The following is a 25,385-nucleotide window of genomic DNA, read 5'->3' on the forward strand; positions in this document are numbered from 1 at the left end:
GTGTTTTAATATTTTTTATTAAAAATTCCAGTACAATACTATTAATATTTCGGATATTTAAAAAATCACAAGCAAGATTTAATATGCATATGTACAAATAGGGTGAGAAGTTGTATAAATATGTTTGCTATGAAATAACTTGCATCATGACCTGATAACAGGACGGCAATTAAGTTTAAAAAAAAAATAAAAATAAAAATCCAATCATTTTATCAGCCTGTTAACTGTAAAGCACAATTGCAGTTACTGGACCGTATGAGAAAGTAATACAATGGTAATGTGTTTTTTTCCCTTTTCTGAAACTGACCACCATTGCAAATTGGGCCTAGATGAATTTAATATTTATGATGGTCCCAAGTTGGAGGCAGAAGTGCTATTAAGTTGTACATAGTAGGTCTCTCTGAGAAGCAGAACTTTAACAGAACGACAAAAGGCGCGAAGCAGTGTGTACAACTCCTCTTCTGCATTATTTCTACTTCCTCACTTTAAGAAATAAGCCTCATCTCACTATTGAAGATCAACAATATCTGATCACAAGACATGATTTCATCATTGCTATGTTTCAAAGTGAATCTGTTAAAGTCATTATAACCAGACTAACAAAATCCTAAAGATATCCATAATGTTTTAGCCCACCTGGAATATTCCTGTAAAATGCTAGAAGTTGAGCCTGGAGGCCCCCACATGTAAAGAGAAGGAAATCCAGGGCTATAGAAGGCCGTCAATCCAAGGCACCACTTACCCAGTCCAGTGAACCTCCTTCCACCTCCACTGCCTGGTCAGTTCCGTGGCTGGGAGTTGAACTCCTGACAGATGTTGTGAATGATCTTGGGTACAAACTTGTAGAGGTTGTCGAATTCGTCCACAAAGAAAGAATGATCCTTGTCTGGGTCGGTGGCGATGTCCTCCAGCTCATCCTGGGCAGCCCAGGCGATGCCGATGGAGTACGCGATCACACCTGAGTGTAGCGGAGAGGGACCCAGGCACCTGGTTAATGTCCATTACCTCCTACACACCTCAACTGGTTGGCTGGCAGAACATACACAGGTATGTACAGTGCAAACGTGTGGTGCCCGATATTTGTAAATTCTTTAATTACTTAATGTTATGTAATAGGAATTTTCACAGCTGTATGGTTACTGATTCAAAATAATCCTGTCTGTTGCTCAAAGATATGATGGCTGTCATGTCTGGACATCCTGCTTCATTTTCCCCCATCCCTTAACTGCTATGCTCTGTTGCCTTAAAAGGATACTATGTATGGCCCAGGAATGATGACCTATTGTGTGAATAGGAAGTGTTTTCCGATCCAGTCCTTGGGCACCCCCAGACTGTCCGAAAAATGTGGTCTGTCTTAGGGGTCCCTGAGGACCGGACTGGGAAAAGACTGGCTAATTAGAAAATCAGCCCCCCACCCCCAGGGGAATCTTCCACGCACCAGCACGCCGGACGGCCAGGGAGGGCGCTCTGACGTCGTCGTACGAGCGCCCGTCGGTGATGACGATCATGATCTTGCGCTTGTTGGGCTTGGACTTGCTGAAGAGCTGCTCGGCGGCGTAGGTAATGGCGGCTCCTGTGCTGGTGCCGCCGCTCCAGTAGTTGATGCGCTTGATGGCGGCCAGCAGCTCGGCCTTGGTGTTGTACTGGCCGAAGGCAAACTCCAGTCGCTGCTCGTAGGTGTACTGCACGGCGCCCACACGCGTGTCCGTGTCCGAGATCTCGAACTCGCGCGTCACGTTGGCCACGAACTGCAGCACGGTGCGGAAGTTGCCCGTGCCGACGCTGCTGGAGCCGTCGATGACGAAGGCGATGTCGTTGGCGTTCAGGCACGTCTTGCTGCACACCAGCCGGTCCGTGTCGCACACGCGCTTCACCAGGGGCTGCACGGCTTTGCGGAGCCCGAACCAGCTTGGCACAGGCAGCGAGAAGAAGCCATTGGTCCTGCACACCGCCTAATCGGTAAAGGAATGGAGATGTAGACCAACCAGAGTTTCATTTTCCCTAAAGAAACTAGCGCAGCTTAAAATGGTAAATGGTCTAACTGCAGCAACCTGCATGTCCGTTAGGTGCAATTAGGCAGAAGGATCAAAGATCGCTTTTGGTTTATGCTCAGCTATGTTTTGCTCTAACGCAGGGGTAGGGAACCTGATCCATGGAGAGCCAGTGCGGGTTTTTGGGATGGCCTCTCAATCAGCCAATAATAAAGCAGCGATTCTCAACTCCAGTCCTTGGAATCCACTGTTATTGGCTGATTGAAAGGCCATCCCAAAAACCCGCAACCACATCGGCTCTCCATGGATCAGGTTCCCTACCCCTGCTCTAACAGCTCCATACGTGCCCCCTCCCTCCTAATTCCACGATCCTGTAGCCAATCAGGTTCCATGTCCTGGATTCCTAAATGCCGCCTGTGGTATGTTTGAGCTGCATCGTGCGTTTCGCATGTGCACGGATGTGCTGTGACTCTGTCTCCGCTCGTGTCACCTTATCCACGAAGTTGGCTTCCACCACGTTCTGCTTCTCATTGTCGTCGGCCCCCTCGACCGTGACGAAGAAGATGTTGATGCCGGATTCCCGGGCCAGGCGGGACGCCTCCTCCACCCTGTCTGTAGGCCAGCCGTCCACTAGTACCACGGCCACATTTGGCGCGCCGCCTCGGTTGCCGTTGGCATCGGAGAAGAAATGCTTGTTGACATAGGCGAGGGCCTTTCCTGTGGGGACCAAACGGGGGAGCGTTCAGCTGCTTCAGGCAGCAACGCCGACATACAGGCGGGTCATGCAGGTACGAAGGGATGATGGTGGTTGGAGTGGTGATGTTAAGATTTAGTAGTTCTGATCAAGACAGGGTGGTGCCTTTAAGGTGCATGTGTGTTGTACACCCCGTGACTGACCAGCGCCCAGTCCAGGATATCCCCAGCTCTTGGCTCACTACTGCCCTCTGCTGTATACAGGTGTATGGTAATTAATGCATAAGTTTCATGCACTGGTGCAACAATAGTACTAATTACTAAACTATGTGTGTTTTTGCCACAGTGCCAATACGTCGGTCTTCAAAGGGCGCTGGAAGTATAATTTACACAAAAATATATGGGTGACTGGAGGGGGGATTTCAGGGGCTTGTTGACATCGGCATGAAACAAACAAGCTTGTTTGTATGCGGTTGGCAAGAAAACATCTGGCATGGGAGGGAACGTCAACATGGGCACTCCTTCATTGGGGGAGGGGGGGGCAGCTCCATGTGAAGGCGGACCCCCCAGGAGAGGTCTGTAATTTATACAGCAGTAGGATGGTAAATTTAGACTCAATCCCGGATAAATAGCTGGCATAATTCAAACCAAATGATTATTTATTTTTTTTCGTTAAGTCGTTTGTATCAAACTGTCCCAAATAAAACTAGGAGACTGATGCTAAGTCTCACTACTGAACATGTCGGAAATTTGCGTCACAGAACTTTTCACAGAAACTAATTTTACAGGCAAAATTCTTAAATGACCGATTTTAGCTGTAAACACCGGAGAGAGATATTTCTGCAAAAATCGAATCACTCCCTAACCCGCCACACTAAATTTATTTTTAATAATAAAACCACTATACTGTATAACAATTTGCCTGATAATTTGCTGTCAAACATAGTGAAAACATGGACACAGACATGAGGGCTCACCAGTGGAGGGTTATTCAGGATAGCAAATTCAATGCATCCAAATTCAGGCAGCAAAACCCACTCACCCACATTGGACAGCCCCCCCTTCTGGACGATCTTGTCTATTGCTGGTTTCAGGTCCTTTGAGCTAGTGTGCGCCTTCAAACTGAACTCTGTCACAGGGTCATCCCTGTCCCACCGCAATAAAAGCAACACAAAACATTTATGATCTCTCTCCAAAGCCACCATATGCAAGTGAGAGTCCCCCCCCCCCAAAAGCATTAACAAATCCAAGCTAATTTAACTCCCCTTGGGGGAGAGAGAAGCACTCTGGTGAACAGGATTTGTTGGCCTTCTCTGTATGCTACTGGACCCACTCTCTCCTCTATTCCATCACTCTGTATCCATTCTGTATGAGAATGGATTTAATGCACCATTTATTCCTAGACAAACATTTAACGGCATATAATCCATAGAGCACCTGACCTGACTGATTTAGCTCATTTTCATTGCTGATCTGAAAGTGCATCATACTGTATTTTGTCTCGTGTCCCTCTGACACACTTCTGAACACGCATCGGGGGGGGGGGGGGGCGTCTCCCACAGGTCTTACCCGTACTGGACCATGCCCATCATGGGCCCAGAGATGCCCACGTTGATGGCTTGTGAGACCATGGACAGGAAGTCCTTCTGGATTTTGAAACGGCGCTTGCCGATGCTCCAGCTGCCATCCACCAGGAAGGCAATGTCCACCTTGCAGTCTGAGGGGCGGCATGTTTATGTCAAAAATCTTTGGAAAAAGGTGACAGACTGATAAAAATTTTTATAAAAGAAAATAGAAACTGACATACAAATGTCTAAACTGGTTTTGGTATCTGTATAATCAAGTAGTCATTTCCTTTATAGGCAGGACAATTATAATAACTGAAAAATACAGGATTGTTGAATGGGAATAAGTGAGCCAATGGTCATGAAAGAGCAATCAGAGCTTAACTATGAAGAATGATTTTGAACAGGCAGCAAGGCGACCTACTTGGATCTCCTTGTGAGACTGGACTTGGATCTGGGGTCTTGGGCAGGGAGTCCTGCTCACGGACGCTGAAGTCTGCGAGAAACACAGTAAACCCACTGAGTGTCTCCCCAGACGGCCATTCCCAATGCCAGCATGCCATCTGCCACAGCTTCTGTCAGTCTACCTCAATTCTTATTAGGAAAAAAGGTGCCTCATTTATCATCTGAATTTGCCACCATAAACGTAATTCGGCAGAAGCTGATCTGGACTCAGAAATGATTATTTCGACTGCTGCTAGCAGAGGTACACAGGAAAATGTAGCAGCGTAGGATGGGGTCACCTTGACCTTATCATCTCCACCAACCATGGTCTCCCACTGGACAAATAACTGACAGATAAGCCGACCACTCTCTACTTAGCGTATTCTTACCTGTGCAAACTCATGGCCCAAAAGCCCGAGCGAGCGGCACTCACCTGCATCGAAGGGGTTAATCTCAGGCTTCCAGGCTTCGACGGGCTCAACTGTGTTGGAGATTCTTAATCAGTGATGTGTTAACAAAAGCTCAGGGTCATTAACGAAAGCGAACAGGGAGCCGGGCTCGCCGCAGTGTTTTATGGCACAAGAAGACGAAAGTTTATGTAGATACACCAAAACCTGCCAGATGGCAGCATCCTCACGCTAGCCGATGTAGCGAAGGCGGCTTGAAACTAAAGGCCGGCACACAAACTGATGTCTTTAGCATTAGCCTGCCACAGCTAACATCCACGGCAGCAAGGTGATGGCTGAGCCACATGATGGTTTGCAAACAGGAGGAAATAACTGGTTTTTCAGGGAGGGGGGGCCTACCTCTGGTGACTGTATCCTCTGGGTGAAGCTTTCGGGTACGGTCTGGCTCCCCTGACCTAGAGGCTGGAAGGGGGTGAGGGGGAAGGGGGTGAGCATGCAGCTTTCTGACTGAACGTTCCCCCCCCCCCCGCCGTGACCAGACGGCACCCAATTCTACAGCTCTCATTCGGTCCATGCGGCTGCATCCCACAGCAGCTGCTCCAGAACGATTCCAAACTAGCTCACTTTAATCTTCTGGTGCCTTCTGGAGCCTTACAAACAAAATATATATATATATATATATATATATGCAGCATGCGCCCTGTAATCTCCAGGAAAATATATAAATAAAACTAAAAAAGCAGGCTGCGCAGATGCCGTACTACTGTCTTGTCACTGCTTCATTTGTGGCGCCTCCCTGCCCCTCCCATCCCGCACCCCTCCCACCCTGCGCTCCCATGATTTACAACCTGTAGTTCATTGGTATCTAAAATGACCTTGATGCTAAAAATGACAGACTCCTCAAATCAACCCACAGAATACTTTTGGTTTTAAACCTCGATCGAACTAAAGATTCCACTGCCATCCTTATTTAGACAAGCGGAAGCTTCACTAGCTGCTTAAAAACTGAAAAGGTTTTGAGAGACAGAACCGCCTGCCTCCTATGCAGATGCATAATGGGGGGAGGAATGACATCCTGCACACAACTCACCCCCGCCTTATTATCTTAACACCTTAATTAACATTAATAACTTACTTACTCCCCAAACAAAGTCTGTATTTCTTCCTCTGAGCAGCTTCTCAGTACTAAAGTCACAACAGCCGTGATCTATGGGGTCTAACTACAGTAATGCTTAAAAAAACGAAGTAGACATATCTGGCTTCTGCTGGTTTTTTTTGGTAAAAAATGTAAACTGACCCAGCCTGACCACATTGTTCTCTGCAGCCAGTACGCTGAGATGTTTCTGAGCACCAGTTATCCGATGCTGGAAAGCTTGCACTTATTCAAAGCTGTTTTTGGTTCCACAGAGTGCTTCAGGCATCCCTGTTATGGTTGTCTTGGGCCGTAAATTCTTGTTTCGTTTTAGAACCGGGGAACCGTTCAGCCGCAAACGTCAGAACTGGTAAATTCTCCTCCTGTAAACCCGAGCAGACCTTACACTGGTAAGTAAAGGACAGTGTTTTTTAAAAAGATCCCCTAAAACATGTCAAACTGAAGGCCTGCGGGCCACATCTGCAGCACAGTTCCTTTTGGCTTACAAAATCATTTAAAATTCTGTTTAAAATGGCCCAGAATTGGGGCGCAACAGTACAAACGTTGGTTTTGGGGTCACAGTTTGGTACAACAGGGAAAACTGGATTCTTTAAATAATTATTCAAAAAATACTATTTATTAGTAAAACTGCAATGCCGCGTATGTCACCCCCCTTGTCTGCCTAGGTCGCCCACCCATGTACCCCATCTGTCCCCCTGCCCACCTAGTCAGTCAATGTGCCTACCTATGTCATCTCCTGCCCACCGAGCCCATCTGCCTGCCCATCTGTGTCACCTCTCCTGCCCACCTAGTCCTACCTGCTGCCTATTTCGTCCCTGGTTGCCTAGGTTGCCCCCCAGCCCCCTTACTCCATGTGCCTGCCCAACTATGTCACCCCCCCCCACCAGCCTACTCCATCTAGCTACTGTGAACACTGCAGTACATCTGATCTTCTGCGGGTTCTTGCCCAGTCTCTAGGTCCTTCCCTGACCCAGGCTACCCTGAATAGGGTAAGAGGTTCGAGAAGATGGATGGATGGCACACTCACACACCATCCACTCACACACACCAGTCACTCACACATGCATACCTACAGGCTATTTGATAACTCCAATTATCCTTAGTATGTTTTTAGACTGTGGGGGAAAACCAAGTGACTATGAAGTTCACATTTATAAATGTTATTTACATATACTGAAGAACTGAATAAGTGCAAAGTTTGGGTCATACTGTTAACTACATAAATGCCTGAGTTGGCCCACAAATACATTGGGGGTTTTGAATATGACTCTGTCAGTTACCCAGTTTGACACTTCTGCCCTGTAATGAAACAAATGCTTACTTACGATACTGTCCATAGCCAAAGCGCCAGTCAAGATCAGAGGCATCTGGTCTGTGGTTCCGTACTGATGGGGAAACAGCAGGTGGCTTGTAAGCATCAGCAGAGATTCCTGGTGCATTCTGGGAGGAAGCCCATCTACTTGACCGTGATTTGCTAAGCCCAAGCCAGTCAAAGCACTTCATGCATGACACATTCCATCTCACCTTTAACTCCTGGCAGCTTGTTTCATGACCGACATGCTGACAGAATCAAGAAGGCAATGTAAATAATGCGTGAACATATCGGCAGGTAACAGAGGGCGACTTGCGACAGCACCCCCTGCTCCTCACCTCACCTGCAGTCAGGCGCGTGTCCGGCTGGCTCCAGGTGTTCCCCCTGTCCAGAGTCGAGTGACTAACATCTGAACATGGAGGCAAACGATTGGGCGGAAGAGTTAATGATCCCTTTTTATTACAGCCAGCTGTGACACCGCATAACAGCTTATTACTCAGCAGTTCTTTGCAGTTTACTTGCATTTCATATAAGTAATATAGTAATATTCTCTCTTTGCTTGCAACTTTTGTGTTTGTGAACAAAAAGCTCGGCAATTACAGCCACAGGGAGGGGTTTTAATTCGGGCTTATTGTTATCTGTGAAGTACTTTTTATAATCTACACTAGTGGCCAAAATTGTGAGCATTTCGGGCTTTAAAAATCACTACACAAATATTGGCAGTAACGTTTATAAATAATCAAAGAATATTACAAATATCATACATTGGACGATTAAATAAGTAACTGGAGAAGCAGTTGAATAACGTTCTGCAATCTCTAAGAATTGGAAGTGTTTCCACAATTCTGGCCACTAAATTATTTTATTATTAGAAGTGATTACGCCTATGTTATTAAAGTAAGTGTATATTCAATTATGCATTGAATCACACTTTGAAGTGAGTCCCGAACTCTCTCCGCTTCATTTTCACAAGAACTTTTCTTCCCTTTGCTTTTCCATTGCATGTGATACCTGTTGGTCGTCTTGGGGCACCAAATCGATCTGGGTGCTGGTGCGAGGAGGGTGGCCATTCCCTCCTGGAAAAAGCTGCGTGGAAGAAGTATAGAACAGCTTTTTGCAGAAAAGAAACAGAGACAAGCAACCGACCATCCATGACCCCTCAGCGGCTGGCTGTGGTAGTGGACCGCTTGAAATTTCAGACAGGAGGGTTGCTCTTTCAGGACTACAGTCCAAATGGGCCATCCCCCATTAACCAATCAATGCTTAGATGGGGCTTCCTCCGTTAACCAATCAGGGCTCAGATGGGGCTTCCTCTGTTAACCAATCAGGGCTCAGATGGGGAGATTGCAACACATGGCTTTGGAGAATCTAGCGGTTCGTTGGTTAATGGAGTGAAAACCTACAGCCAGATGAAGACCAGCCGTCTGGGAGTTGATGTCTCGGCTGTTTGTAAAGTAGCCAGGCAGGGCGTTCATGGCTCAGTCATAGGAGACTCCATAAGTAGGCTGCATCCATGTTTTCTAAATGATGACATCATCATTTTGTTTTTAAATTTGTTATAAAGCGAAGCTGAAGCTGAGCCAGCATTCAAGAGAAGGTTCTGTGTCAATGGGAAATGGATTTTCGGTCTTTGTCTTATGCATATAGCAGACACCCACTGAACCCTGTTTAACTCTCGCAGCTATTAAGGTTCTTTGAATAGGCCAGTCAAAACACCATCAAGCTGTGTTTGTACAGGGTGTTTCCCGAACCAGGACATCAGATTCCCTCACTGCCAGCTTGTGTTCACCGTGTTGGCCATCAAAGGTGGGAACCCCAGCTAATCTGCTGATGACACACGGAGGCTGGGGCGGGGGGATCATCCACCCAGATGATCACAGCAGGGGGGCCCCTAGTTAAGAATTCACACTCATGACAGAAACAGCCAGAGCTGGTTTTAATGTCCAGACATGAGCTCTGTGTGCAGTAATGGCGTCCATCTGTACGAGACTGTGAATATTCTCAGCTATCTTGGATGAAAGACTCTGGTAGGCAAATAAATTTTTTTTTAATTATAGCACAGATGAAAGCGCGACTGTCAATAGGGGTTTCTGGCTCCAGCACAAAGGACAACCGTCACCTGGTTCTTCTTGTATATGTGGGGGCATCATCACGTTGGCGGGGGCACGTCTATGCCGAAGATGGAAAACACATTTCCCATTTGACCCCCAGTATGTCTGGGCCTTGATCTTCACAGGGGCTCAAACCATGCAGGCAGCCACCATTGTTACGTGAAGAAAGGGGGGGGGTGTCACCTGTCACTCATTTTTGGCAGTGAGCTGGAGGCAGTCAGGATACCTGTTAACGTTTGGGCTCAGTCTTTTCACAAAGCGGGATTAGCACGTCCGCTTATGAAAACAGTGCTGCTTTCCGACACACTGAGCGCTCTGCTCTGTAGGGCGTCGGAGGGGCTATTTTATGGCCAGACTGAATGGATCATGAGCCCACGGGCACATGTGATCTGCAGCCACTCACTGGGGTTGGACTGTACCACTTGCTGGGTCCTCTCGGGGGGGGGCAGCAGCACTCGGCCTGCGAGGAGGAGGGGTAGACTTAGCTCTTCAGGAACATGTCGGACACCCACCGGCTACTCTAGACACCCACTTCCTAATTATGAAATTATTTTAAAAATATGTCATTAAAACAGAGACCAACCTTAAACGAAATAAACCCGTATATCATACTCAGCATAACTCTCGGCAATCTATACACCCATCACTCAACTAGTTGCCATTAAATTGCAGCAGTATCATGTGCCTTCTTATCCCCACTCCCCCCCACTGATTTGGGATCAGCACAATCGGGTTGAACGTGGACGGGATGGGAGTGTCATGTGAGACGGAGGCTGACCTGGGCGGACGGCAGGGCCTGCTGGCCGCCTGACAGCAGCTCCGGACTCCTGTGTGTGTGGACCTACATGGTGTAAAGAAATAGCTCAGGTCTGGTGAGTGTGAGACCCATGTGGCTTGAACTCCACCCGCCCCCCCCACAGGGGCACTTCTAGGATTTTTGCAAAGGTGGGAGGCATAAGACAGATCATAATTCATACAGAGAGGCCAACCTTTTCATTAGCCAATAATATGTTTTGAATTTGTGAGTGATAGGGGAAGAGGCCAATCAGCTTTCAGGTGGGTCCACCAATGCCCCTGTGGCCCCACCCCTATATACACCCCTGCATCTCCCACTAAAATAAGGTTGGCAGTCTTCACCTGCTCATTTACTGCTCCTGTTACACCCGCATGTCCTAATGCAGCACGGAGAAAGACTCAACACAGTGAGGGAGCATGTGGGCCGTGTCGATCAGGTGTGTAAACACTGAGCGAGCAGCTGTGCACATTCAAAGCAAAGAGCACCATGCGGGGAACAGGGGAGGAGCAGCAGTGAAAGGACTGGCGCAAAAAACACCCCAATCCCTTTACAGCCGTCCACTTCCTGTGCGCGGTGCTGCCAAGTGGCCGAGGACAGACAACACGCATCAGGATCGAGTTACCTGGGACGATACGAGGTGCAAATCTGCTCGTATGGGTGGAGCTGCCCCTGAAAGCTTTGGGGAACAATTTTACCACCGTTAGTTGATGTTTCCCAGGCAGCAGGATGCATGTCTACTTCTGCCCATCCCACTGCTGTAGGAAATTCCTTACCTTGAGATGACCCATCTCTGAGACCACTCTGTGTCTGTCCTATAGCCAACGTTGAGAACAAGGAGAAAATTTGTATGGTTTAGGGATTACAGTAAAACAGGGTTTCCCAATCTGGTCCTCAGAGACCCACAATTCTGCTCCCTCCCAGATGGTCCACATTTTTGCTCCCTCCCAGACGGTGCACAGTTTTGCTCCCTCCCAGATGGTCTACATTTTTGCTCCCTCCCATACGGTGCACCTTTTTGCTCCCTCCCAGACGGTGCACATTTTTGCTCCCTCTCAGATAATCCACATTTTTGCTCCCCCTCAGATAGTCCACATTTTTGCTCCCTCCCAGATAGTCCACATTTTTGTTCCCTCCCAGACGGTGCACATTTTTGCTCCCTCTCAGATAGTCCACATTTTTTCTCCCTCCCAGATAGTCCACATTTTTGCTCCCTCCCAGACGGTGCACATTTTTGCTCCCTCTCAGATAGTCCACATTTTTGCTCCCTCCCAGACGGTGCACCTTTTTGCTCCCTCCCAGACGGTGCACATTTTTGCTCCCTCCCATCTCCAAAAGCGTGGACTGCCTACGTGTTCCTAAGGACCAGGTTGGGAAACACTGCTGTAAACCATGGTTAGTTCTTCATGCTCCTCCTCACACCTGAAGGAATTAGTTTAGTTAGGCTTCCCACCAAGCATGACAAGGAGAGGCAGTTTAAGTAAGTCAACCTTCACCTAAAACTGAGACTGACAAAGAACTCCACTTAATACCCAAGTGGCAAATAAACAGATACAGTTTCATGCATATCTTCTTTTGTGTAGCAATTTCCATTACTGTTAGCAAACAGATTAAATGAAAGGGAAACCTAAATCTTTGAAAACAGACACTCAGCGCTGTGCTTTCGTTAATTTACCTTTCGTGGGACTCGTTCTCAAAGAATCCATTTTTGAAGGCATCTATCAGGCTTTCAGAAGCTACTTCACACACAGAGAAGCTAAATTATGTGTAGTCAGGTATATGAAAGGACAGACCCAACACCCCACTGTTGCACCCCAAACTCTGCATGCTCGTGAAGCCCTCCACCGAGGACTCAAAGGTGCACAGCTACACTTACTGGCAATGGCTGCTGCTGCCACAGAGGCAAAATACGGGTGGCTGCTGCCTGGATCGGACAATACAGAATTAGAATTCAGGTGGGTGGGTTCTGATGTGTGTGGCTTGTATCTAGGCCCCTCCCACCAAGGCCCTTTGACTGACACCTTGCCTCAGGCTTGCGTTCACTGACATACTGTATCCAGTCCGCAAATAAATCCAAACAAAGGCTTTGAATTAGAGAGTAGGGAGAGCTGAAATTCCTCTCTGTGGCACTGAGACAACGTGGCACTTCCACCACTGAAATGACTCATATCACAGTGAATTCCCGAGAAGCAACAGCACAGCAATCCAAAGCAGATGGATCTATTGGTGGAGCCGGACATAGCCCTCAGACTATGACAACCGTATGTCGTGGTTACGCAATGATCGTTACCAAAGCACCGACGGATCCGCTTCTCATCCAAGTGCCAATGCCTCCAGGATCCATGCAGAACTCACCAGCATCTCGGACCTTGTGGGGCACAGCACGGGGCCTGGCTGCGGTGGTGGTGGTGGTGGTGGTGGTGGTGGTGGGTGGAGATGTGCTTGAGGTGGTGGTCAGCTCGGTTGTAGTCGTGGTGGGCTCCGCTATCGTTGTCACTGGCAACACGGTGGTCGTTAGAGAGGTCTTGGCTTCTTTCTGATCTGCAGGCGGAGCTGAAAAACAGTTCTTAAAATGGCTTGACCCTTTTTTTAGCAGCTGCCGAGCCAGAACCGGCCCACTTCACGGTTCTTAGCAAAGCCACGGTTCCTAGTACACTAACCAGGGTAGCACCTCACCACAGACATGAGCGAGAAGTACCAACTCTGGCCATCTCTGCCCTTGGATGTTAGCGACACACTGCTCTGAAGGAATCTATACATTTCGAAATTGGATCGCTAAAAGTTAACATATTAAATGAAAACCAGCAGCCATGCTATAACAGGAAAGATGTAATTCACGACTGGCACGGAGATGACCATGGCATAAATACAGTCTAATCTGAAAAGCAGCAGCTGGTTGATAAATTAAAGTCATACTTTAATCAGAGGCTCTACTTTAAAGGAACGTGGTTCCTTTCCCGTGAAAACATGATGTAGCGTGAATCTTGCCTTCCAGATGTTACATACGCATTGAACGGTACGTGCCGTATGATTAATGAACCAAGTGGGGCAAGTCGGGGGAAGCCAAGCTGTTAAGTTTCCAGCTCACCTATTTTCACAGACGGGGAATGTAAGGGGGTGTAGTCCAGAGTGGATGGGTAGATAACTCCTTTCTTTGGTTTACCCACTGTTAAGAAAGAAAATAGACATGTGATCTCTAGCAAACTGGTAGCTGTACGACTATAAGCCCAAGACGTTGCACAGAATAAGCGGATTTAAGATGGATGTGTGATCACAGCAATGCAATGTGCTTTGGGTACAAGTGTCTGCTACAGCATAGATGATGAACTCGCAGGGGATTGACCTGACACTATGAAGGACTCCCTCCGCCTGGGCAAAGTCAGGGACGACACCCCGTTAGCGAAGCTGCCCTTGTAGACTGTCTGGCCTGCCATCTTTTTCACAATCACTTTCCCTCCTGAGTTGGTGATGATGCCCCTGCGAAACCAACAACAGCATGTCAACGCAAAGTCTACTGGAGCTGCTGTGACTTCCTTGGCACTGACGCTTTGGTGAACAAATGCCTAGCAGTGAGTCCTTCTTGAATCCAACAATACTGACTATCTCCTTAATCTGCTCATAATCTGCAATCTACTGAGATCCAGCACGCTGCTGCCAGAAAGCTGCGATTCCCTGGCACTCAGTGCTCAGTTCTGCAGGTCCCAGCTCACCCATGAATGGCTGCATTGCAGATGCTGGAGATGGAGGCGTAGATCCCTGTTCCGTACACCGGCTGCTTCGTCTCCCTGCACCTGGCTGGGCACTTCGCAATGAATTCTGCGACATGGACTTCTGCAGCTCTCAGGTCACACTCTATAGCAGGCACCACTGCAGCAGGGGAAAAGTGGCACAGAGAGGTGAGCATCATGCCTCAAGTAAACCTGGACCTGGGACACGCCGTTTACTCGCCTTGTTTCGGCTTCTTGGTCTTCTGGATATCCGGGTCGGCGATTACACCACAGGTGAGCAGCAGTGCTGGGGAGACGGTGGGAAATGCGACAGGCTTGCGTTACATGCAAATTCCCCCATGATGCTTTCAGGTTGACTGCTTTTGGGGGGTTATACAGTATAATTTGATATCGATGAGGGGAGGGGCACTCTCCGTCAGTCCATCCCAGGAGTTCGAGTCACATGACCAAACAGGCTCGTGCCTGTTCTCTTCCACCGTTCCCATTTGTAATCCTCAATAAGCATTGACCTCAGCTATATTTCCAACACTCCAAAACATTACATGCCAACCCCCCCACCTAAAATCCCATTGGTTCTGTCTGCAAGCATAGGCACCTTTCCCACAATTACTGTAAGCACTGTGCAGCATGTGCTCAGATGAACATATCGGCCCCATGACATCACACCTCACCACTTCACGGTTCTCGGCACATGACAGACCCCCCTCCGCCGTCTGACTGATGTATGATGAGTATTTATTCCCCCTGATCCCCATCACTTTCTCCATACCTCATTTTCCTTTCTGTAAGTTCAACAGTAGTTTTGTTATTCATGATAACAGAGCATATTGCACCTCTCTGACTTTTCCCTTCACTGTTCCCCAGCAATAAATCCCATCTACATGGACATGCTTTGATCTTTCAATCCAAGGAACAAAAACGGCAAGATGGTAGCCGAGTGTACGGTGCTGCAGCCCTGATCATACGGAACATGAATCCTGTGTTTCTGTGACTCTCATTAGAGACCCTACCAATGGAGATGGTGACTAGCGTCGTCGTGTACATGATGGTGGTCTGGCTGGTTCCACTGCCCTGTTGGACGAGGTCCGGCTCTTGTCTCGTCAGTCACACCTGCAGTAAAAGAGGCGACGCATGTCAATGCACGTCCAGCCAACCTGCAGGCAGCCAGAAACAGGGGAGGGAAACCCCAGTCATCAAGGATCACGTGGGCTGGCTGCTTTCTCCTGCCACTCGGGGATTACAGTGTTTAACAGCTAAATGATGGCCATTATTAAAAGTCAAATTACCTGGTGTCATCCGTAAATGGGCCACAAGCTACTAGCAGCACCTTTGAGCTCTGGGACGGCCCACGCCACCCCCACGCTGAAATGTGATCACTGTATCATCACATCTGCACAACAATTATATTGTTCAACAGAGAAGCTTGTTTTTCCTTCTGTCACATGACTTCAAGTTATTCAGAAAAATTGATTTAAGAAGGCGCAAAATATACTAAATAAAACAAAAAGTTTCATAACGTCTTAGGCATGCTCTTCAGTCTAACTTTTGTGACTACTTTGTATGCACGTGGGCACACACACACACACACACACACACACACACACACTCTTTTGTATTCATTTCTTTGTGGGGACCCGTTCATTCATTTCTATGGGCATATCCTTAATCTCAACTATGACAACCCTAACCCCTACTCAGCCATAACCTTAACCATAAGTACTCAAACAAAGTACAAGGCATTTTTATAAAATCAAAGTTTCACCTTGTAGAGACCGAAAAGGGATTGATACCTCATAGCCACACTTGTAACACAAGAATTAGATTAGAAAATATACAATTACCAATTACCAAGACATGCCACAGACAACTACTGTCCAGTAAAAACCACGATAAACCACACAGACTAAATGGTTCTTCCGCTGCTGTGTGACCTTTAGGCTAGAGCACTTAGCCACCTTGGTAATTCTATAATCCTGCTGTTCACAAGTCTCAATATTCACCCCACTTCCTATTCAATTTTTACTGTTCAAGTAACAAGAGGATCAACAAAGCCTGAGGAACAACCCGGGCTTCAGTAACAAGATATCCAGCTTTCGGTTATTCATTTCAAGGCGCCATAATGTGATGACACCCAGATCGGCCGCATCTCAGCTGGCATCGTATGAGCCCCAGACGGCCAGGTGTAAACGCCTAAATGTCAATGATATTCAGTTTCCTTGGCGTTGTGTTTTGACAGCCAATACCCTCCACACATCCTCTGGAGGCTCCTGCAGCCATAGAAAGGCCTCTGCACAAGCTGGGACACATACAGGCTTAGATTAGACCTGCATCCTGATTGTCTAAAACGGCACGATTCCAAATAAAGGCGCCACTTGCCAAATGTCTGTCAGCGCTTCATCAGAATGCCAGCATAATCCCCCTTTAAGCATTCATATCTGCTTTTTCCTTGCTTTCAAAATAGCATCAGGACAAACCGAATTAACTCTATTATTTGTCAATAAATCACAAGTGCCTTTTAAGGTCCACAATGGACAGACAGGCCAACAAGAAGATTTCCTGCCACGGATTCTGTCTCGGGAAAGACCCAAGCTCACAAAGGGTAAAGAACGTTTAATAAAAACACAAAAGGAGATTCTGTACAGAAATATTTAATGAAGATGTCTACATAAGCACAGCATAGCTTTAGTGCAGAAGGCAAGATGTGTTTATCTTAAGTTCACCCCCCCAGTGAGGAACCACGACATGCATTATCTGTTATGGTCATGTTAGATAGTATAGTATTTATCACACAGTGCTGCTCAACCAGCCGCAGCTGTAAACCTGCACTGTAAGCGGAATCACTTTCCCCGTGGCAGACCATCAAGTTCACATTTGTTTGGATTTGTCTACAAAGAAGCCTTCCAAAAATAATGAAATTAAGAAAACAGCACAATTTCCCCCTGCAGGGCTTGTACGAACATGGAATTGAGGTTCGGAGCAAGTGCATGCGTTCCAGAACACCCATTCCGAGCAGCAAAGCGAAACAAACCGTGCATTTAGTAACGCTGAGTCTCGGACGGTGCAACGGTTTTGATAAAATGACTGAGAAGCGATGGACACGTCGGTGCTTGCTGATTGCTGGAGCCATGGCGAAGTTTCTGTGAAGAAAGGCCACTGTATTCACAGAGGGTAAGGACCATAGTTTGGGAAGAGGAGGGCGCAGGCCTTTTGGGTAAAGTAAACGTTTTCTCCTGGGTACCTCCCTCTGTATCAAACACCTGTATACCAAGTCTGTAACTGAGCGCTAAAATGAAAGGGCGTAAACTTCCAACATTCAACTACAACCGTGTCATAGAAACAGAACGTAAACAAAGGTGACCACAGAAAGATCAGCAGCGTTTTAAAAACCATGCATCTGTCGGGTCACTATGAGCAGAAAGTTGGGCTGGTATCCGCACATTTTTAAAGCACAATCGGATGCGTAAAGGCGCTGAAAGCGGCGACACGTAGTTTGCATTCATCTGTCGCCAATTCGCGGCGTATAAGAAATTCTTAATTGCCACGTCCTTTGGTCGCCTAGCAGGTCTGACATGAACGCATTCATTTCGCAGGCGGGTCTGATTTTTAGAAAACCCATAATCGTCAGTGATTCTCCCAATCAAATCTACTGACAATTTAAATCAATTTAATCAATAAGTGTAATAATAAAAGAATGAATAACTAAAGAACTGTAGTATTTACGGTGATTGGAGAAGGCGCTTCCGTAAGTACTTTGCAGATTGATTTTGAAAAACCTGGAATAATTTATCTGACATTAAAATGTATATAGCTTGGGGCGACTGGTTCAAGTCTGTACTGGTTCTCTGAGTTGCAGAATTCTGTCAGTATCCTAAAGCTAATGTTAAAAAGCAAACTGTTAACCTACTGTTTGAAATGGAATTACAGAATGTTATTAGGTGTTTTTACCTATTGGGATTAAACACATAAATCGGCATTTAAAATATACTGCTTTATATACTACACATATTATCATGCCACGTGCGCGGTGCTGAATAATCATAAATTAGGATAAGACTCAAACATCTAAACAGACACTCAGTGAAATTGGGTTAGTTTAATGAAAAACACTGATGTTGACTTACGTTTAACGACTGTGCCAGCCGTCTGCTCGAAGTTCTGACACAATCAAAGAGTGTTTCCCCGAAGCTCAAACTCCTCATGTACTGATAAGGATTAAAAATCGGAGAAAGTCCTCCGGCGTCCCTTCAGCGCGCGCCTGGTCTGTGGGAGCGCGCACTCTGAAGTTCACAGCGAAGTGGTGTGCGGGACGGGGCCAAGCCGCCCCCCTGTGCCAAGCCGCCCCCCCTGTGCCCGCCCCGCTTCTACAGACTGTCAAGTGCAGCGCCAGAAATCCCGCAAAGAGCGATTGACGACCAACTTTCTATTGTTTTGGTATTTTATTGCAGTCTGGTTTGCATAATATGCAAAATGTGTAAAGAGTATTTGTATCTGCTAAGACTACACAGGAGTTTGATCTCATGAGTTAACATTTTATTTAATGGGTCACTGAACAAACCCAGTTGCAATGAATCACTGTGCATTTAAGAGTTTGTCTGCAGAAAGTTCTAGAACTTAGGATGGTGACTGGGTTTAGATCCTAACACAGAACTCTATATTCCCAAAGAGGTAGCTTCCACAGAGCTTTGGAGGATTTTCAGGTAATTTGGGCCTGGGGAGGGAGGAGGGGGGGAGAATGGGGTTTCACACTGAGTGTTTGCTCTGACCTTTCAAGTCCCACGTTACTTCACAAAAGCACTGTGTTGGCAGTGACACTTAGCCAAAGTTCAAAGAGCGCCGCCTAAACACAACCCCACAAACTCAAACATGGACTGTGCAGTGTGATCTCCCTTACACTGCCAGTGAACCTTGCGAGCCCAATACTAACCTGCTACCCTGTTGTCTGATGCAGCAACCAGAAGGCCACTGCAATTCACAGAAAGGCAGAGGATTAAATTTTATGTTTTATTTAATTAACAGAATCTTTTATCCAAATCCATGTGCAGCTGACTCAGCGGGGTTAGCCAGTGCTTGAGAAAATTAGTGGTCAAGGGCCTTGCTCAAAGGGCCCAAAGGTGACATCACTTTGCTGACCCAGGGATTTGAACTGGCAACCTTCTGATCAGAGGCACAGCATCCAAACCCACAGAGCCACACCCCCCCTGCAAGGCAGGTAAGCAGGGAAGTGAAGCACCAGTCAGGTCCAAACCAATAGACAGCCACCTCTCCAGCTGCCAGTGACCACAGGTGAGTACAACATGCACTGCACAAAGTGTTGCCTTCTCTCAAGAGAGGTGGGCAGCTAAATTTCTCAGTCACATTTCTTGTACGCGTTGACAATGACAGGAAAGAATCCCTCCCCCCCCACACACACAGAAGCTTTGTAGGGCATGGAACTGTGGAAGTCACAAAAGAAGAGTGTCAAATGCTTTTATTCTTTATCTGCTATTTGGAAAATATGTAGGAGCGCCCAGAGTTCCTTCGGAGGGTTTTGACTTTGGGAACATCGTAAATATGCAAAGGCTGAGGCGATATTTCTGCAAAATGACAAACGTCAGATTGTGGCATTTTGTAAACAAAGGGCTCTTTCGTACATGTCAAAAGATGGGCGATAGAAAAATGTCTGTTAGCCTAATAATGATTATGTTTATAGTACAAAAAAAGTCAGATGGTGTGTGGTCCTTTGTAGAGGTTATGTCATTGGTCACACGTATTACGAGAAGTTTGGCTCCCATGTGTCTGAGAAGAAATGAATGGAAAAGGGCAAACATTTCCCTGTAGGTATGAGTTCCTAATTAAATAAAATTTCCGATTTCTGCAACTCAGGTTCAGTTAGCAATTCTGCCAAGGAACTGCAACCATTTATTGGTAAATCATCACCTGTATATATTTATCTGTGACAGAGAGATTTCCGTATGTTAATACTAACATAAAAATACAGTAAGTTGTATGATCAATCTGGCAGGGCGGCATGGTGGTGCAGTGGTTAGCACTGTTGCCTCACACCTCTGGGACCTGGGTTCGAGTCTCCGCCTGGGTTACATGTGTGCGGAGTTTGCATGTTCTCCCCATGTCGTCGTGGGGGTACTCCGGTTTCCCCCCACAGTCCAAAAACATGCTGAGGCTAATTGGAGTCACTAAATTGCCCGTAGGTGTGCATGCGTGGGTGAACGGTGTGTGAGTGTGCCCTGTGATGGGCTGGCCCCCTATCCTGGGTTGTTCTCTGCCTCGTGCCCATTGCTTCTGGGATAGGCTCCGGACCCCCCGCGGCCCAGTAGGATAAGTGGTTTGGAAAATGGACGTATGGATCAATCTGGCTCGACCCTATGAGGATGACATAGGCAGCTGGGTTGACCAGCACTCTGCATGATAGATTAGCCGTCACGTGGGGGTCAGACCTGGCCTTACCTTGGCTGGGGGGGGGGACCCTATCATATATGTGGTGACACTGATTATGGTCAAGGTGACCAAGCTGAAGAGCACTGTGATGAACCCAACCAGCTTGGAGCCAGAGCCGAAGCAGTTAGAGGTGAGAGTAGCAGACAACAGCTAAACATCCAGATGGGGGCTCATTCGTCCAGGGACACTGTGTCCAAATAGACCAGACTGGCTTCTCTTACCTCCTTTGAAACCTGGAGGATGAGGTGGAGGTGACCCAGTCACAGCCGTGTGGTCAGAGGCTTGCTGGGAACTGGTGTGGTTCCTAGCAGCTCCCAAGCACCTCGGTGAGACCCAGCCAGTCATGTCCTGTCATGTTGCAGTTGTGATCTCGTAATGCGCTTCACATGCCTGTCCGGGTTCACGGAATGTGGCCAGTTAGGCCTCTGCTACTCGCTACGGCACTGTAATCAGTCTGTGTGTGTGTGTGTGTGTGTGTGTGTGTGTGTGTGTGTGTGTGTGTGTGTGTGTGTGAGTGTGTGTGGGGGGGGGAGTGTGGAGGTTTTTTGATTTACTGAGGTGCATTTCTCACAATTCCACGTTCACCCGGAGGGCACAAAGCGCCTGACATTGTTAAGCTCTGCGCTAATATCTGTCGCCAGGAGCATCGGAAGGTGATCGTCTCTGACTTTTCGTCTGTGGGATGGCTGCTAGTACGGTGACCGTTTCCCCAAGATTAATATGATGCTGGTGTCTCCAGAGTCCAGAGCAATAAAAAGATCATTTTGTCGGGACAAAGTACCATAAATGCTTCAATAATGATAGTAAGAGAGAGAAGAGGTCGTGGTTTGAAGATATTTTACGAAGGGTGGGGTTTTACAGGGAAGACGGGAGGAGGTATGGAATTCTTATGGAATGCAGTGACACCATGGAAAATATGAGTAATAAATAAAGGCTCTGGAATACCGTACCTTACTATGGTGGTTTCCCTGAGACTCTTGGAAAGTTCTAAGTTGTAGCTCCATTGTGAAACTATGTCATTATGACTAAAACTGGTGGCATTTCAAGCAGAGGTGCTGTCTTGAATTCTTAAATAAATTTAGAATGGATTTTGCCACTGATCATTCCTCAGGGTTTGATCTTATTTTTGGTTCTGAAGTATTTCTTCCACCTTCCACTATTTCTTCCAACTTCCTGTCAGCCAGGTCAGATCTCACCTGGCGTGTCCATGCAATGGTGATCAATTACCTCTTTGTCAAGAAAGCTGGTAAAGACCCTCAGGATTCTTCTGCAGTATCTAAACATGAATATACTGGTGTGAGAAATTGCCGGGTTGAAGGTGAGCGAGTCCATGGGCTATAGTGATGATCTTTTGCTTGTATAGGCTTGAAGGAGATGTGTCTGTCTTCAAGCAATGACAGGCTGCCTGTAGTGGAGATACACAGAAGATCAGGAAGCACAGAGGCTGACTTTTACCTCCATTCATGCATTTCCTGAGTTTCCTTCAAACCTGTTTGCTGTTGAATGTAGCATCTGAACTGGTAGACACGAGTCCAACCAGGTTAAAAATATAAATATGTTCAGCAGAGACAGAAGACTGCAAATGTTATCCAAAGGTTAAGAGAAATTAGGAATCTGGAATGTGGAATGACTAACTGAACTTCTAGCTGGCTGTTACGTACACCTGAGTTTTTAAGCTCACGTGTTGATCTCCTGTGTCATGTTCACCCATGCAGTTAGTGCGGTGATGGAGTGCTTTAATTGTAATGGAATGCAGTCCATCCAAATCTGAAAGCTGGATGACATTAATGTACCTAATGCATCACAGGAGAGGCCCTGTAATTCTGTATTTCCACTCCCATTTCAAACATGCTCTTGTTCCAAGCCAAATTGTGATCCTATCCTGTGTGTGATGTATAGAGCTGCTGCTGGTCTATAACCCTTTTCATCTCCCGTCTAAATCCACTGGCTGCAAAGCAGGTGAAAATGCAGATCTTCCGTCCTCTTATCCAACAGTCACATGGAGTCTATCCCAGCTAGCACAGGATCCAAGGCTGAGACACACTCTGCACGGGGTGTCAGTCCATCACAGGGACACACACATGCACACACACTAAGTTAATTATGAGTGTTTTCTTTTTAATTATGATATTGCTTTTTCAGAAGCCTGACTGATTATGATTATGAGGTCTGTATCACTAACATGCAAACATGTGTAGGACAGGATGTGAAGGCGTTTTCTCCTGGTTTGCATTGTGGTACATCACAGCCTGTAACTGCTCCGTACCAATTCAGAAGGCAAAACAAACACCTCAACAAGCAAGGAGTAGATGGATTGTGGATCTAAACTTTAGTCGTGCACGTTCACATGATGTGAACTGGTATATCAAAATTGGTTTGCTAAAAAGGCACAAATTTCCAACAAGTTATTATATTAACATCTAATGTCATTTTTAATATGGTATGATTAATATGATCTGGGACCTGGGTTTGTGTCTCACGTCTGGGTTCTAAGTGTGCCCTGTGCCATCGTGGCGATTACTCCAGGTACTCTGGTTTCCCCCCACGGTCCAAAAACACGCTGAGGTTAATTGGAGTCACCAAATTGCCCATAGATGTGAATGTGCTCTGTGGTGACTTGGCGTCGCATCCTGGGTTGTTCAGCACCTTGCACCTGTAGCCTCCTGGATAGACTCTGGAGCCCCTGTGACCCTGAATAGGACAAGCGGTTACAGAAAATGGATGGATACATGTTACCTAAATTAACTTGAAAGTACTTTCTGCAGTGTCAGTAGTGATTTCTTAGACAACTGCCTGAGGATTGTTCAACTTTGCATATTCTAAACTTACAAAACATTACAACATTATACTCACCTTACACATGCAGACATGCTCCGAAAAGGGATTTGTGTTCTTCTGAAAGTGTGTGTGTGTGTGTGTGTGTGGGTGGGGGGGGGAGGTCATTGTTTGAGAATATAAAGTCATTATTCTGCTGTAGTAGGATGACCGAATGACCGGTTTGCATGGTGGGACTGGGGAGCTTTCCTGCTGCAGCATGGCTCGTCATTCTGGGAGAGCCCTGATTCCCATTAGACAGCGAAGGTGTTCTGTGGGATTCCGGGAGCCTGTGAGATGTTTGTGGTTGCATCCAGGCTAAAAATAGACGTGGGCTGCTTCCTCGACGATGGGCTGGATTTCCGTAATCAAAGAAATAAACCAGATGGAGAGTCTGGGAATCCAACTGCTAAAGATTATTTATTTGCATTCTCAAGATTCTTGCAGCCCCTGTTATTCCAGGCTAGCCTACGATTTTAGCAGTATTGTGTGTGACCCCATTAAAACTGTATGGATGAAAATCACATATAACTAAATATAATATAAACACAGCATATTTACTCGTTTTTGATTAACTTACATTAATGTCTTCCTTCACAGTCCATTCATATATTCATCTTCTACTTGCATAATCCTAGTCACAGATATGAACCGTCTGCAGCCTGTCTTAGGTCGCATAGGGTACAAGGCTGGGGTAGGATTGATTCTGAGTGGGATGCCAGTTTCATAAATCATGCAGTTTTGAGATGTATGCATTAAATCATTGGAACATCACCTTGACTCTGTACAGGATACGTTGTAAGCCGGATAGATTGATGGATGTTTGGAACAGTTGTGGAATTTGGTGAAATTATTTTTTTGCCTGAATTTCCACATATTGTCCATTCTGTTTTTAATGTTTTTAAACAGAACCTATTCTATGTTGCCGTTATTCCAGTTTTTTTCCAAACTAGAGCTACATGATTCAGTCAAGACTTTTTGTATTGATAATAATTCAAAGAATGGAGGACAGTCAGAGGTGCTGAAACACACGGCTTAGAGTAATCTGGCAACGTACATTTATGAACATAATTGGGTTCAAACATGGTGTTTGTTACGGATGATCTATTGCTTGCACAGAAGTCGAATAACAATTCAGCACTTGTGCTCTTGCCAATCATGTCCCTCCAGGTAACCCCATTGTTGAAGCAGGACCACAGAGTCCATAGACGGCACCCTTGGGCACTTCACCCACCTTCTCTAAGAAGGCTGGATTCTTCAACCTGCTGCTGCAACAACAGGTAAAACTTCCAACTCAACACTGGATTGAATCCTGTTCTGTTCTCTCAGTAGACACGTCACCTATCGAGTTAATCCTGTATTAGCTGTTATTCTGTAGAACTTTCCAGAAGCAGGACAGATCCAGATTAGTTCTGAATGCTGCCTCTGAGACTCCAGGTGCAGAAATCGGGGGGCCAGCAGAGGTGTTGGGTAAGGGCCTCGACTGGAATGGAGTTTCGTGAGGCACCATGGGGCCCCCACCGTTGTGGGATTGTCAATCAGGAGCCTGTCAGCCTAATTTATCTCGCAGTGGAAGCCACTTTAGAAACCAAATGATTTGGACAATTCAGAGCTCTCCCGTATCCTGATTGGAGGGTGGCTGTCAAATTCAATAACAGCTGCTGTCCAAAGAGACACTGACACCCGACATGAACTCGGTTGCTGTTTCTGCACCACATTAACAGGTCATGTTCAGGGAGGGGGGGGGTACTCTGTGCTGTAGGTTTGCTTGGAAGAGGGAGCATAAAGAGGCCTGTGTTTTTTGGCTGACAAGGAGCTACCTCTATACTCAGTATAATTGCTGCAAAACCATTAACAGGGAACGGTTCAACAGCAACAACGAGTGGCCTCCTTTCCCCATTTAGAAACGACCGGCCCAAGGTGCTGTAAAAACTCTTTA

General features: G+C 46.6%; 1 protein-coding gene and 1 long non-coding RNA gene across 5 annotated transcripts in view; one reads left to right on the plus strand and one right to left on the minus strand.

Annotated features, from left to right (window-relative positions):
* vit (vitrin) lies at positions 1-18,501 on the minus strand. 4 transcript variants are annotated; one of them, XM_049007503.1, is made up of 23 exons: positions 18,319-18,501; positions 15,208-15,307; positions 14,418-14,483; positions 14,180-14,336; positions 13,813-13,946; positions 13,558-13,635; positions 12,825-13,022; positions 12,346-12,393; positions 11,246-11,284; positions 11,095-11,148; positions 10,455-10,517; positions 10,080-10,136; positions 8,577-8,651; positions 7,909-7,974; positions 7,579-7,638; positions 5,500-5,562; positions 5,127-5,174; positions 4,674-4,745; positions 4,254-4,401; positions 3,727-3,830; positions 2,482-2,708; positions 1,439-1,952; positions 1-958 (listed from the first exon to the last, which is right to left on the minus strand). In XM_049007503.1, the coding sequence occupies exons 2-23, from the start codon at positions 15,239-15,241 to the stop codon at positions 780-782; spliced, it is 2,484 nt and encodes an 827-aa protein (XP_048863460.1). In that variant the 5' UTR covers positions 15,242-15,307; positions 18,319-18,501; the 3' UTR covers positions 1-779. The 4 variants fall into 4 exon arrangements, with proteins under 4 accessions (XP_048863460.1, XP_048863462.1, XP_048863463.1 ...); XM_049007505.1 differs by lacking the exon at positions 12,346-12,393; XM_049007506.1 differs by lacking the exon at positions 8,577-8,651.
* LOC125738514 (uncharacterized) overlaps positions 17,211-25,385 on the plus strand; it is a 19,389-nt gene continuing 11,214 nt past the window's right edge. Inside the window, exons 1-2 of the long non-coding RNA XR_007396850.1 lie at positions 17,211-17,365; positions 24,617-24,726. This is a non-coding gene — a long non-coding RNA (uncharacterized LOC125738514). The remainder of the gene's footprint in view (positions 17,366-24,616; positions 24,727-25,385) is intronic.

This window comes from Brienomyrus brachyistius, chromosome 3 (assembly GCF_023856365.1).
Source record: "Brienomyrus brachyistius isolate T26 chromosome 3, BBRACH_0.4, whole genome shotgun sequence".
Taxonomy (NCBI): Eukaryota; Metazoa; Chordata; class Actinopteri; order Osteoglossiformes; family Mormyridae; genus Brienomyrus; species Brienomyrus brachyistius.